The 15,985-nt window shown below is 37.2% G+C and overlaps 1 protein-coding gene across 1 annotated transcript in view; it reads right to left on the bottom strand.

The window, feature by feature from the left end:
• Window positions 1-289: 289 nt before the first annotated feature.
• Window positions 290-15,985, bottom strand: part of LOC138030196 (alkaline ceramidase 3-like) — a 19,993-nt gene continuing 4,297 nt past the window's right edge. The window contains exons 4-12 of the mRNA XM_068878077.1: window positions 15,243-15,295; window positions 14,426-14,507; window positions 12,691-12,726; window positions 12,047-12,102; window positions 11,262-11,306; window positions 11,127-11,183; window positions 9,488-9,592; window positions 5,895-5,940; window positions 290-5,430 (exon numbers count right to left, since the gene is read on the bottom strand). Coding sequence (XP_068734178.1) covers window positions 5,305-5,430; window positions 5,895-5,940; window positions 9,488-9,592; window positions 11,127-11,183; window positions 11,262-11,306; window positions 12,047-12,102; window positions 12,691-12,726; window positions 14,426-14,507; window positions 15,243-15,295 — 606 coding nt within the window. The 3' untranslated portion in view covers window positions 290-5,304. The remainder of the gene's footprint in view (window positions 5,431-5,894; window positions 5,941-9,487; window positions 9,593-11,126; window positions 11,184-11,261; window positions 11,307-12,046; window positions 12,103-12,690; window positions 12,727-14,425; window positions 14,508-15,242; window positions 15,296-15,985) is intronic.

Below are 15,985 nucleotides of genomic sequence, written 5' to 3'. Positions count from 1 at the left end.
GCATAATAAAAATTAAAGTACAAACAGCGGAGATAAACATTTTAAAAAAATGCATTTTACATTAACTTGAAGTTTCGTATGCTTCTCCACAAACATTCTCAACTTTTGAGAATGTATATAGAGAAGCATACGAATTATCGAGTTCACATAAAATGCATTAAAAAAAAACAAACATTTATCTCCACTGTTTGTATCAGTTTGGAGTAACGTGCCAATTTTGTGCGTTTTTAAAAGGGGTTTACGATAAGAAACAGAGTCGATCGCGAAATAAAAGAAAACAAATGCCAAATCCACGGAATTACATCATTTATTTACGCCTTGCTTCGGTACAATGATGATGAACAATAAATACACATAACGTTAGGACAAATAAATACAATGAGAAAGAACATGGGAAAAGGAGCTAAGAATAAAGATAAGCGACATAACTTTTAACACCACGTTTTGACGACTCAATGACCTCATTTTCAAGTGACTAAAACAAACTTAGAGTGACAAGTTTATACGAGTGAGGTGTGATTGACTTTAATTAACATACGCAGTGTCGTACTTGACACGGAAGAGTGTTAAGAACGACACTGTATCATCGGTTCAAGTAAAAGAGTATAAACTTGAACATCCTCAACATGTTTACGTGTTAAGTAAACATTGTATATGTTAATTTTAAATAAGTTTCTAGAACTAAATATTGCTATAGCAATAAGATAAACGAAAGTTTAGACCTAATTACTGAAATGGGCACTTACACTTAATCTGTAAAATGAGAGTTTAACCTAGGGGACTCGTGGTGGGTATATCAATGAGATCTTTCCCGCTAATTTAAGCAACACCCTTCACTCGTATAAATTGGTCACTCTGATGTTTTAAGTCACTTGAAAATGATTTCATGGAGACATGAAACGTTGAGTTAAACTTACTTCGCTTAACTTAGGGCGCATTCAATTGACCATATTCCAGAATAAGAATACTTGGAGTGATGACTTAAAAACGGTATGTCTGGCTTTTTTTAATAAGCAACAAGGATAATAAAGATATGTTTATAGTAGCACTTTAGCAGGTGTTTGACAATTTTATTGTGAAACTCCGTAAGAACGAAGGATTTCTAACTTCTATTCCATGTATTCCTATTCCGGAATACGGTCAATCGAACGCGCCCTGAAATGTTTATCTAAATTCCCGAAATTAACGACAATCCGAGACAAATTGCTGTACTGGACTTTTCTTGTAGCTTTGCTCCTTCCCTCCCCACTTCGATCAATGATGATCAAGTTGCTGTGTGACTCAAAAACATTCAACATTGAATAAGGAGGGGGGAGGGGGGGGGGGAGAGGAGGATTAATAGCAAATATCGTGTGGAAGATAGTTTGTTTAAGATAGCTGCACGAAAATTGCGTGCGTGTCCGAATTAATTTGTGTCGGAATGTAGATAAATATATGTACTATATAAATACCCGACAAACTCTTTTTAAAAACACTATCACTACTAGCTAACCTACTTTCTTCCGTATTCACACTACACAATTTCCACACTCAGTTTTCAACCAAAAGTTTTGTTTCGACGTTAAGCTACACAAACTACTACAATTAGTTTTATTGATACATTCCCAACCGATCACACTACAGCTTTATATAGCTGAGCTCCTAATTTTTATTTAATTTAAGGAAGAAGTATTTACTTGTCCGGAATATTATTATCCTGATAAATACAAGAAAAAATTTATCCATTCTGATTGCCTAAGAGAAATGCAGTTTTCAGGTAACACAGTGTACAAGAGGTAATTCGGTGCAAAAACGTAAAAAAATAGTCAATCAAAGAAAGTCATAGCCAATCAATTGAATCAATTGCGATCCCTGGATGAAGCTGTTTTTTCTAAATTATGATACGTACAATTTTTTTCATTAACAATTATTCGCCGAAGGCGAAGTGATTATGGGTTAATATTCACCGAGACGAAGTCGAGGTGAATATTCACCGATAATCACTGAGCCTGAGGCGAATATTGTTTTAGTGTAAATACACAGGTGATTATTATTTTCAAAAAACAGAAAAAAAAAATTTCAACGCGAAATCATCTTCACTTACAGTGGAAAAACGACTATTGGCAGCCATTTTGTCCGTCGAGGTGATTATCGGCTGCCGGATAATCCGAGATAGCGAGCCAATGAGAGCGCGCGATTTTGTATAATCACCTGTGTGTTTATACTAATGTATATTATTCATAAGTAATCACATGATTTTTCTCGTGCAATATGGAATAAACGAGCACTCATAATTTTTTTGTTCGTCTTAGAAAAAATGTACTCTTGCTTTTTGTCTTTGCCTTCTTTTGCATCGTTTAAAGCAAATCTTGTAAAACACTCCAAATCTATTGACAGAATATCTTTTGGTTGTAGTTCTACCATAACATTTAAGAACACTGATGATTTTATATATTATTAGATGTTACTTTGGATATTTTAAAATTAATATGAATTGTAATTACCTTTACATTTCTATTTCATAGTTAGTGTATCTTGAATTTTTTTAGATTATACTGTTTTAATTATTTATTTATACCTAGCAGGTCCACATCAGCTTTCGCTGCCATCTTTTAACCTGCGTTGTTGAATGAAGTATGTATGTACGTATTTCAAATTGCATGAGGGATCATGTGATTACTTACACTAATTTGCACCTGTGGTGTTCTAAAACAAAGAAATGGCGGCCATGATGGTGTACCAAACTAATCCTCCGGGAAAGGAACTCTATTTTATGCAAATACTTTCTTTGGTTTCAGTAATTCAATATGGCTGCTGGTCACGTGAGTGAAAACGCTCTAAAGGGGCCCCAAGCACGCGACTTTTTCATAGACGGAAACTGGAAGTGAACATTTCGCGTGCCAGGACTATGCTATTGAGAAAAAAATACTTTACAACATAAAGTTACCTAAAGGAGAGTAGTGTCAAGACAAGTTAAAAAGGAAAACAGCTCACTTCCGATTACGGCCCGTGGATCAAAAAGCTACATAGCTACGTATGAGTCAATCGTTCTTGGAAATTGTTCCTCTTGTTCCTTAACGTGAATCTTTCAGTCAGCCCTAAAGGCGCTGTCACACTGTCAAATATTTCGTGTAACTTGTCTCGCAATGTTTTGGCGACATTGTGGCGGGACAAGTTGCACGAAACATTTCACAGTGTAACAGCACTAAGGCAGCGTTTACAAGAATGCGGTTTCACTTATGACCGCATCGAAAACGATGCGGTTACGTCTCCTGTTTACACGATACCGACAGTGACCGTTGGCGAAAACGGGTCGATTTGAAAACGATGCCAAAAGCGAAGCGTTTTGAAAACGATACGGTTTTCTGGCGAAAACGGTTCCGTGTAAATACTCCCACACCGCCTCGATTTTGACGCGGTTTCGCAGTCGTGAAACCGTGTCGATGTGAAACCGCGTTCGTGTAAATGCTGCCTAAGTTTGAGTATATAGCTGGTTCCAAAACAAGAAGTGCGCGAATCATGGATTTCCGCCCCTTCTGTGCGGAGTCTAAAAGATCTGAATAATTCAAAACTAGGTTTATTTAACCAGAGTTAGTTACTCGCGGAAAGAGCCGAGAGAACCGGTAAAATTGCCATTAGGAACGGGATTTGATTGATTTAAATTGAATTGTTTCCTAAAACGCGACGCGTGCTTTTAGGCTTTTGAAAGCGTTGTCCCATTGGCTTAATAGGTTCTTTCAACCCTATTAATTTATCGAAAATATATAATTTACTAATGCCTAATAATTTACCGTCTTTATCGCATGCATGGGAAAATATACCTTGTAAAGATGTGCCTTAAAATATGTCCCAGTTAAATATGAAATATTTTTTACATGTTAGCCAACACGAAAAAGCCTAAGAACACCTCAACAGAGGTTTACAAAACCTTCCCTCCCTTAAATAGATTACCCTACGTTACTTCGATAACTAAAACTGGAAATCCTTCCTTTCCATTGTAAAAATTACTGATTAATCAGTTATAAGATTCACTTTTTAAGTAGCGAATTTTCAACTTGCTTCAGTTGTACATTTTTGATAGCACTTGTCTGCTTCAGAGCGTTTTTGGTTAAACAATCAGCGAAAAAGCAATATTCATCGGAATTGACACCTTTTCTGCCGCTCTTTGCTCATATTGCACGTAATTTTACGAGAGACGGAAAGTTTGCTATCACGACTCTTTGTGAGCCTTAATAACCTGCGAGCTTTCCCTCCTGCGAGCAGGCTATCTCTTTGCAGCTAAGAGCATGTGAAGGAAGGGCTAAACTGTTGCAAAACTGTTTAGCTTTCAACGTTAGTCCTACTCACCTAGTATATCATGAAACTTCAAGAGGACGAGATACAATGAAATGAGTGAATTGCATCTTACGGGCGATGGAAGAATTTCCAGCGTTAAAATGTGCTTGGTGTACTCCAAGTGAAATTTTAATCATCTACTGACTCACTATCAACCATGTAAGAATCTTTGACAACGAAAAAATACTTTGGCGAGAGTTCTTGATGGTGCGTACGATATTTTTTGTTATCATGTTTTTGATGCTTCCCAGTCGCGGTTTCAAAACACAGGTCAAGTCACAAGTCAAATCGCTTCAGTAAGTTTACAAAGAATGGAACAGTTCACATTAGTTAACTCTATTGGTTCTGCTGGGGGAGAGCAAGGTCTTTTTACCAGGAAAGAGCTCGTTTCAAGCGATAGTCTATTCGCCCTTATCGGTTCTCCTGGTAAGTGATAACAGAAATAAGAGTAGACAAAAGTCAAAGTTTAACCATTTACATAGAGGGACCAGCGTGATCTTTTCCGATACATAATCCGTGTTTTCTCAAACATTTACTCAGAAAATAAAGTTTGTATAAGCTCGCGCAGCACAAATTGATCGTTGGGTAAGAAACGTTCTAACTTCGATTGCCCAAAATCAATAGTTTCAGTTCGGGTGAATAGACGGTAATTCTTTTATCTGAATGGTAAGTTTAACATATATGTTATTATATTATTATTATTAGGTCTATTGTAAACTTTATTTTTTTTACTGTGATCTGATCTGTGACCTGACTTGTGTCTTCGATTCACCTGTTAAGCTTACTCTTTGGAGTGTAAAATCCTTCTGGTTTGCGTCATAGTTTACAAACCAAGAAGTATTTTTTACACTATGAATAGACATCCTAAATAACAATAATTATTGTTAGCTATGAAGTTGCCTGAATTTCAGCTGCTTCCTACGCTTGCTATGTGAGTGACTTAGAAAGCGGAGGAGGTGGCTGAACTTCAGGTTAGCTATTAAGTAAATGTTAATATCTTAACAATTTTACTCCGAGGCCAAATACAAGGAGAAAGATGGTCGCATTGTGCGTCACGGTCGGCAGAATGCTTGTATCTTTTGATGGATAAACAAAAGGAAGCCACTGCTTATAAAGCTGAAAATATGGTATCAAAAAAAAAGAACAACAAATCATTCATAGCAAATTAATCACTTGGATCGATCTAACTCCAGTTGCAGTTCAACAACAGGATGCTACATATAGCCTACACTTTGGGAAAGGAAAACTCATGACATTTATGACTCACTGTAATGCAACAAGAGGTGTCATATGCCGAAAAAAAAGGTCACATGACCAACATCAAAGTATTGATTCAACTGTTCACCTTTGTAAATTCCAGAATAGTTCAAGTGTTTACCTAATTCTTTGTCTTTTCTACCTTGGAATAACAATATAATCACATTCATTTCACAAAAACGTTATTCTTGAGTGATGTGCTAAGTACTTGTAATAACAAATACAATCTTTTGTATCCACTGCCCTAATAAAGCGTCGTTAATTAATTGCCCTAAAAAAAACAACTAATTATATCAGTAAATAAGCTTTAGAGTAAAACAGACCTTAATCCTTGTGCCTTTTCCAAGATATCGTAATCGAACATCTATGCTAAAAATGAAAACAAAATGAAATTACCATTACTATCTGCATACAACCCACTTTTTTTCAAACAAGAGATTTTAAGTTACTTTTTGATGGTGACTTGTTGGAAACAATCTGCATGTGCTCTGTTGCAGGAGTTGAACTTATAGAACCTTGTTACCGCTAGTTCTAAAACTCCACCACTGAGCAACTGTAAAGGGTCAGGATTATGGTTAGGTTGTGGGAGCTATGCCATTTAATTAGCTCCAGGTGACCAAAAAAGACACCTTTTCCAAAAAAAAAAAAAAAAAAAAAAACCATCTCATGTCATTTAGTGTGGTACAAATTTGCCTTCTCCATCACTACAGGGCAGTTTTCAAACGACCTGTCTAAAGTGATATTCTTATTATTGACAGATTGCAATTTCTACGCTGAGTGAATGATTTAAAAAATCTAGTGCCAGTTTAAAAACCAAAATTATGAGAAGGAAAGCCAAATCCAATTGCAACTTGTATGCGCGAATTTCCCGCACGTTGAGCAAGTTATGCGCAATTTATTGCTTTGAGTTTGGATATGTTCATTGCCCTGTTTGCACCTGCTATGATTGGTTAAAGCAATATTATTACTTCAATGGTATTTGTTTTATGACACTCAATAATTATTGAAAACCGCTCTAATAGCAAGAACTCACTATTTCAACAAATACAGTGAGTCCTAACAGTATTGCGCAGGACAATAATTTTCTTCTTTTTCTCGCTATTATCATATGAACCAAGTTTAACGGTCTGGCTCCCATGAGTCTCATAAATCTTTGTGGTAGAGCATCTTAACTACCGGTATTAAAGTGGCTCATTGAAAGACCGGATAACTTTATCCAGTGGATAAGTCACTATCTAGTCTGTAAAATACACTCCACATTAAACAATGGCAGGGATTTTCGTACAGGCCTTTACTCAAATGTGCTTGGAGTGTGCATGTTCACAATTTGGTGAGCAAATACAAAATCTTTGCTCTGATGGAATTTGCCAGATAGTGACTTATCCACAGGATAAAGTTATCTGGCCTTTGAACAAGTGAGCCCTGAAGGTCATAGGTTCAATTCCTGCAAAGGAGCCCCCTGATTTTCTCAGAGTGTCCCTGAGTCACCATAAAAAACACAGTAATAAGTCTCGCTAATCGTTGTCGCAAAGTACTGCAACGACACAACTCAACAAGGTCCAACTGAAAGCATACTATGGTGCCTTTGGCAGCTGCTATAAGGTCCATGTATGACCCTGGAGCACAGCTTACAGCCAGTTGGAATCAGCTGTATGCTGGTTTTTGCTGAGGGAGGAAAACCAGAGAACCCAGAGAAAAACCCTCGAAACAGAGTAGAGAACCAACACAAGCTTAACCCACTTATGGCGTTGGGTCCGAGAATCAAACCTGGGCCACACTGGTGGGAGGCGAGGTCACTCACCACTGCGCCAACCATGCTTCCCAACTGTACATAGCTTCATTTTATTTACCAAGGTAAACCTTTATCATCTCCCTCATTTTGACAAAATTTTTTCACTGTCACTGTCTGATTCTTCTAAAACTGTACAAAAGACTACGAATAAAAAGGCTTTGTCCAACAATATCAGGTAGGGTTATGGCATTGCCATGTCTACCGGTAATATCTTTCATGCATAAGAAAACTTGATAAGAAATTTATTAAAATACTTTTTTCACATGCAATCTTTATGGCTGAACCCCAAGACAAGATTGTTGTGAGGTCAAATGGGATAAATGCAGCACTATTTTGGGTTATCGTATGACTCGTACGTCTTCACTAAGTGAAATTTTAGTTAAGAAATTCTGATTGACACCTTTCATGCAAATAAGCATGGGTTAACTTTTTCAAAGACCAACTCTTGTTCATTTATTCCAAATTGTACCAGCAAAATCATGCGATTACTTAATAATGCAAATTTAAAAAAATGGAGATGAGTCAATGCATGTGTATCATGCAATCAAACAAAAATTGTACCATCCAGGGCTCACATTTGATTGGTTATCTTTGACTTTTTTTGTCATTGACCAATCAAAATGCTTTGTTTAACCCATTGGCATCCAAACCGGCCGAAACCAGACCTCTACTCTGTCTAATGCCAGACGATTTTACTCGTCAATGGGGAACCCCTGGGAGTCAATGGGTTAAGGACTGTGCCTATTATTTTTATTGTGCATATGTTCTGCGCATCTCTAGATACTTGGGTTTCCTATCAGTGATGCTTACTAATACAGTGATATTTTTGCATTGTCTAAAACTATCAGGAGAAAGTAGATCTTAGTAAGTACTCTTGGTATCCAAAAAGAAAATTGGGGGTAACAATGCATTTTTGAGAGATAATGAAGCTTCAATTTGAAAAAGAGTGCCATACATTGCTTTGTATTTAAAAGCTTCTTACAAATATTATTCATCAATTATTATCTTTGAAGAATGTGTGGTTACCCCCAATTTTCTTTTTGGATTTCAGTAACACTTGTTAAGATCTGTTTCCTGCACAATCATAAACCAGGCAAAAATACCTCTGAATGTTATTAGTAGGCACTGGCTTAATTGTCTCTTTTTCTGCACTGTGTTACCTGAAAACTGCATTTCTCTTAAACAACCAATAATGGATAAATTTTTCATGAATATGATTATACAGAAATACATAGCAAGGTGATGTGAGGGTCAGTATGGGTTGATGTGAGCTTGTCAGGAAAAACCCATCTGGACCCACATGAGTAGCTTCATAATAACAGTACTATAATTTTTGTTGTTGTGTTGCCAGCAAGAAATGAGTGACAGTAATGAATGTAACCATCTATAAGAAATTTGCAGGGACCCGTACAGGGATGGCGCAGTGGTGAGAGCACTCGCCTCCCACCAATGTGGCCCGGGTTCAATTCCCAGACTAGGTGTCATATGTGGGTTGAGTTTGTTACTTCTCTACTCTGCACGAGAGGTTTTCTCTAGGAACTCTGGCTTCCCCTCTCCTCATATACCAACATATGACTTAATTTGCTTTCATTGTTAATTTCAGTTTACAGTGTCCCCAATTAGTCCTCCTGAGCACCAGAACAACCAGACACTTAAACAAAGTTCCTTTCCTTTTTAGAACAAGAATCTGCAAAGTCGAAACCTTGACTCTTCAATGACAAAAAACCAAAATTCTGCATGGTCATATGATAAAACAATAATTGCTGAATTAGCAGGGCTCTCCAGTCATGGCACAATGGCCTCGTCTGTATGCCGTGAAATCAACAAGTAAATATCAGGTGCATCACATATGCATATCACATATCAGGTGATGAATACCTACTACAACATTGCTTGGGTAGGTAATAACACAAGCTACCGGGTATAAACAAATTAAAACACCAAGAACAAAACAATTTGATTCCCCAAACTACTCATAAGTACTTCTTGAACTGTCAACTTGCACACACCAGGTTTCACTTACAAAACTAATGTTTTCAAACTCGAAAAGAAAAGAGCAAATCTCCTTCTTGTTACCTTAAAATACAGCTGAGTTAATTTTATTAAATAAAAATGTATCCAAACCTAAACAGGATTTGATAATATGCCCCCAATCCTGCTAATATGTGCCACAAAGCGTGAAATTGCAAAAATGGTCTGAAGAACGGTGGGCAATAATTCCGCAATTGCCTACACAAGATAGAGAAAGACACAGATCATGATCTTCCACAAAACAATCAAAGAAGTGATCCTTTATGAAATAATATTACGTCTCTTATAGACAGCCGAAAAATTCAGGTGGCTTTAAAGGGATTTGATCCCACGACCTCTGTGATGCCAGCACAATGCTAGTAGTGTTTCTCATCTTGAAGAATTAATGTGTCATGGGTGTCGTTTTTCTCTTTATTGTAACCGTATTAGAAGGTAATTAGCGTAGATCACCTTATATCTATGTTAAACCATATATTTGTCTAGTTTTAGTTTCTATTGTAGTAAGTCGTATATTTTGTGATTAGGCATTGTTTTATACGTGTATTTTGTGCCGTTGTGAAGGCCGTAAGTTAGATAACTCATTGGGTTAATTATGTTACCTTCGTTAAATAAAGAATGTTGTATTGTATTGTATTGTACAATGTTCTACCAACTGATCTATGAAGCCACTCCATTGGGAGAAGGTCAATTTGTTAGGCTCATGTGTTAATCCCATGAAAGGACTGACGAATGAAAGAAATGATTGTATATTTGAAGTATGGGTTATTGACAAAGGATAAAAGGGATTGTCCCACTTAGCCCAACAAACTGACCTGCTCTCATGCACTAAGAGGCTTCATTATGCTCTTCCTCAGTTGGCAGAGCATTGCACCGGTATTGCAGAGGTCCTGAATTCAAATCCCATTGAAGTAGCCTGAACTTGTTGGATGTCTATCAGAGACAATAATTTAAATTGTCCAGATAAGTGCGTGGATCACTTCTTTCACAATTATTTTAGAAAGGGGAAGGAGGGGGAATAGAATGGCAATCTCTCATGACTTTGTTATGTGCTTGCCCCTTGGCAACTCTTTTTATTCTTCTCGGCCTCTACATGTTTCTTGGCCTTTGTCTGTACCCAGTACCCTAAGAGAAAAGAACTACACTGACAAGTCTATAATATCACACACAAGCTTATAAGCTTGCCGTAATTGGCAAATTCTCATTTTGGAAAAAAAAAGAGATTCTTCTGGGTTGCAAAATGGTAAATATGGACTAATAGAAAAGAAACGAAAGCAGCCTGTAAATAGCCAAATGAAATGGTAGGCAGACTGCATGATAGAAAAAAATGAACCAATTGACTGGAAGGCTGCTTACAGGCTACCCTTTGGATGTACGAATATCTCAAAACTTCGTGTTTTCCAATTTAAACTGTTACACAGGAGACTTGCTACTAATGATTTCTTAAAAAAAATAAAGCTAAGGGATAACGATCTTTGCAATTTCTGCCAAATTGAAGAGGAAACTCTCATCCATCTTTTCTAGAACTGAACTGAAAAAAATGTAAACATTATGTAGGCTTTTGGGGAAAAGGAACACATATACATGTATGGTAAAATAAATAAAGAACCTGCCAAAAAAAAAAAAGTATGGACTAAACCCAACAATGACCATGTGTTAAAAACTTCCTATATGCAACCATATTACAAAGACTGCACTGTCAGTAATGGCCTGCATTTTTCCACTAATTTCGTACCTCAGTGATAAACAAAAATGGTTGTCAATGTTCCAAAGAAGAAAACCACCTCCAAGGCTGCAAAAACAAAAGTCAGTTGAATGAAAATGTTGGACAGTGCATGCAATGCAAAAATGGTTTGAAATAATTTATTACCAAACAAATGATATGATGAACAGTCTCCGTGAATCTCTGTATTTTCTGTAAAAGAAAGAAAATATCAAGAGCTTTGACATTAATGACCAGAAGCAATAAAGTTGTGAGCAAGAAAATATGACCTGATGCAAAAAAACAAAACAATGGAGTCACAAATACAGTTGTAAGCCTGACAAAGGACCAGAATATTTCCATTTTTCTTGAGCTTCTTCCCACTCAATGAAAGCCAGTGAAAACTAATTACCAGAATCACAAGCAGAAAGCAATAATGTTATGCACAAAGCTCGCTCATTTTGTCTCCCACTTGAGCCAAAAGACTTCAGGAATGTTTATTTTCACATCAATTCCTTAATTCTCTGCACAACAGTCCTTGCTTCTTCACTTGAGCTAGCGTTTTTTTCTTTCCAGCTATTCAGGATAGATCAATCCCCTTGTGCTCCATTCTCCTTAACTGCACGCTTAGCATTTTCAGTACTGTTGATCATGTTGTTCAGTCTTGCAAGATATTTTGGGTTGCCATACAGCTCGAGATCATAAACAACTAGAATCTCAAGCTGACATTATGTTTTGTTGTTCAAATAACGCGAAAATTAAAGAACCACATTGCTTTACTGTCAAAGTGCTGTTATTTGCAAAAAGTGGCAAATTTAACACAATCTTTTTGAAGATAGTATTTGAAGGATTTAATGCCTTGTGGCTCTAACATTTGATTTTTACCATATCATAATACTTCACATATCTCAAGTCACTTGCTATTAGAACCCTGCAACCTTGAAATTTCTTACCTACTTGCCATAACACTTCCAGCAATCAAAATGACAACCAGAGTAGCATAGGCGAACTGAAAAAAGGAAAAATGCTTAACAGTGTCACTCTTATAATATTTAACAATTATTCGCTGAATATATATTCACCGATAATCATATCGCCTGAGGCGAATAAATTATTGTTTTAGTATAAATACACAGGTGATTATTTCAAAAAAGAGAAAAGAAAAACATTTCAATGCGAAATCATCTTCACTTACAGTGGCAAAACGACTACTGGCAGCCATTTTGGCCGTCGAGGTGATTATCGGCTGATAATCCGAGATAGCGAGCCAATGAGAGTGCACGATTTTGTACAATCACCTGTGTATTTATACTAAATAGATTTAGCCAAGCCTAGAAGCGGAGCTCCCGTGTTATTTATTCTTACAATAAGTTAACCTGGCTTTAGCCTGCGATCCAATCAAAAATCAGTACCCGGTCAGCAGTAACTCAATAAAACACCCAGCTGATCTTGAAAAACACAGATTGCACTACAGCGTTTCACATTGAAATTGAAATACATGGACCTGGGTGGACATACATGTACGGTTATACGACTGCGGTGACCAAAACCAAATTTTCTCGCATAGATGTTGCACAGCAGTGATAAATTAACATACCTGGAATATAACTGGATTTACAAATGCTAAATACACCTGCAAAAAAGGCAAATTAATCAGTCCTTAAATGGTATGATCCATTTCCTCCATTTATAAGTCACTTATCAACCAATCAACAAATCAATCAATCAATCAATCAATTAAGCATTACAACCAATTACCACCCTGGTTGTTCTATCAGATGATTAGCCAGACAGACAGTCAATAAGCCAATTGGTTGGTTTTTCAATAAGCTACTCATTGAACTACCAGTAGTCACTACGATAAAACTTGATCAATAATAATAATTTATAGCAACTATTCACTGAAGTGGACGTGGCTAGTGGTGGATATTTACTGAGCCAGGAAGCAGTGAGGTAAATATCCACATATGCGCCAACTCTCCCGGGTACGGAACGAGTCTCCCGTACAGGTCATTAAATCTCCTGGATAAAAACGACTCTGAACCTTTTACAGACTTTTCTCCATTCTAGACTTTTTTTGCATCCCCAAGTTAAAATAAAAACGATTTTTTCAAAATTGTTTCATCATTTCTTAATGCATTTCTTCATCTCTAACTAAACAAAATGGCTTCCTTTATCACAGCCATATAACTGATAAATGTTTGATTGGATCTCTGATAAACCAATAAAAATTCTTGACAAAAGTACCCCGTTTTCCCGCAAATTCACAATGGCAGTAGATAATATTCTTGTATTCTCTAGGAGCTGTTGGGGGATGGGTGGGTGCATTTTTTTTGGGGGGGGGAGTGGAGGGGGAGTGGGTAGGTTGATTGGAGTGGGGGGTTCGGGAGACTGGATGGAAAAAATCTTCAGATTTTAGATCTCCTCTGTATCCACCACTAGCCACCGACACTGAGGTGAACAGTTGTTTTATTTTAATCTTAAACAGTGAGATAATACAGCATAAAAAGATGATTTTAACTCATTTATTCCTGCAAAGATTACAACAATTTTTTGAAATTATCAATAGTTACAGTTTGTTGTAACCTGAGTCCTGAGCCCCCCTCCCTTGTAGCACAGTTTTTTAATCAAGATTTCACATGCAGTTCACTGTGTTGAATGCTTTACTAAATTCTAAATATTAAGCCCACACGAAACAATTCAATGCTTAAAATTGCAAAGTCCCTCGAGTGTCCATGTTACTGCTGGGCTTTGCATTTTCCAGCTGGGTTCCCTGCGCAAACATTTTAGTTTCGGGCATGCGCATCGGTGGCCTTTAATGTAAAACCACGAGGGCCACCAAGTTTTTACCTGAATTCTGAGTTCACTAAGGTTAATCGGTTTTCACGGTTTGTACGGCAGTTAAGTTGACTTTTATGAAGGCCCTTCGGTGTAACTGGAATTGCGAGTTTGTCTCACAGTGCCTTGTGCCAAAATAAATGTTGAAACTTACGGCAAGTTTACTTTTGCATCTACAGTCCATTTAAGAATATGCCATTTGTTCCTAAAATAAGCAAGTGTGTTGATTGTGTATTCTTAGGTACCAGTAAGTACAGATGAAATAATAATTTTTAATTCATATCCTCGACAGGCCCTTGGTTGGAACCCAACAGGGAAGTAGATGGAGAGGGAGACCGCGTAACAGCTGGAGGAGAGACACAGACCATACCATCCAGTCGAGAGGTCTCTCTTGGCACCAGCTCGAACACCTGTCCAGAGACAGAGGGGACTGTAGGGACTTTCCGAGATGGAATGATAAAGGCTTCAGATCAGATCAGAATTCATATGCTTACCAATGTTGTCATGGCACAAAAAGAAATAAGGGCCAATATGAGATTAATATTGTACCGCCTTTGTTGATACGAATTTTGATAACTAGGTGGAAAAGAAAAATTAACATTAGATTGAGAAAATAAGTAGTTAATTCCAGTTCCATTGTACCATCATTCACTGAGAAAAAATTAAGTCCTGCATGATCTCTGCTCCATAAAATATCCAACCCTGCCCCCCCCCCCCCCCTCCCCCAATGCAAATATTATATTAATGAGCTTTCCCACTTTCTATTGGGCAGGGGTATTTTATGGTAGCCAGTGTCTGTGGTAATTAGGTAGAAGCGCGGTTCTTGTTGTGTATTTGTACAGTTATTACCATCAAATAAAGATTTTATAACGTTCCGTGATCTGTAAAATACCCCCGCCGCTTTCTACTTTTTGCAGGTGAGGCTTGCGTCAGTGTCTATATTTTCACCTCTTTTGCTAATTCATTACTTTCTTTTACTCCTACATCGAGGATCTCTTATACCTAGTTTTCTTTAATTAAAAGTAACTGCGCATCCCTTTATTACATGCAAACCTCTCCTACTGTTGATAATTAGGAATGCATGGTCTGGCAGGTAACTAAAAAGGAAGTTGGTATAATATTTGACAATAAGGAGACAATAATAAATTGTTAGAAAGTCAAAAAAATTAACCAAAAGAAATGAACTGGAAAAAAAATTCCCATACAAGAATCAAAGGGGAATCCTCAGAACCCTTGCTTCATGGCACCCTGCATTACATCTTTGAACAAACAAAATTAACAAAATTAATGTGTTCACTCAATGACACTTACATGGCAAATATTAAAATAGAAGTGCAATAAATCATAGGAAGTTCATCAAGGAGCTAGAAAAAAGATAAAAAAAGAGAACTTGTCATTGCTTGTGAATGACAGATTATGATAATTTTAAGTTGCAGTGTTTTTGTCTCCTAGGTGCCACATTCCAAGTGGACAATGTGCAAGCCAGCAAGGCATGCAAGGCATGCGAGCCATGACTGCTGGTCATGTGAGCCACGATGGCGAGTCAACATGCGAATCACACAGTTATTGAAAGCTAACCGTTTTAAAACTGGTGCTTAGACTTAATAACAATTTATCAACACTATTTGAAATGGGTGCTTAGACTTAAATGCGAAATTTGCATGGCTTGCATGACTCGCTGGCTCGCAAATTGCCCAGCCCCATAACTTTTCTGCCACATAAAAACAAAACCAGAGAAATGCAATGGCAGATTCAAGCAAGAGAACAAGGTAGGAAGCAATGTGCACCTGAAATTTTATGTGGTTAACCTGGAGTGAACCTGAATTTTTTGGTGCTTAAAAGCGTTTCAAATAAAACTATCTAAACCATTGAAGGAACCTAAATCAATGAAGACATCATTCTTTGGCTGTAGTATACCAATACAAATACACTGTAGGAGCTGTCATGTCAAGAATATAATTCTTTTTTTCTGAAAGACGTTGCCATCCGGGTTCTGGAGGTAAAAAAGGGGCAGCTCTAACAATCCTGTGGGCTTTCACAAAGTCTTTCACAAA

This window comes from Montipora capricornis, chromosome 13 (assembly GCF_036669925.1).
Source record: "Montipora capricornis isolate CH-2021 chromosome 13, ASM3666992v2, whole genome shotgun sequence".
Classification (NCBI taxonomy): domain Eukaryota; kingdom Metazoa; phylum Cnidaria; class Anthozoa; order Scleractinia; family Acroporidae; genus Montipora; species Montipora capricornis.
This window is presented reverse-complemented; position numbering and strand designations above follow the sequence as displayed.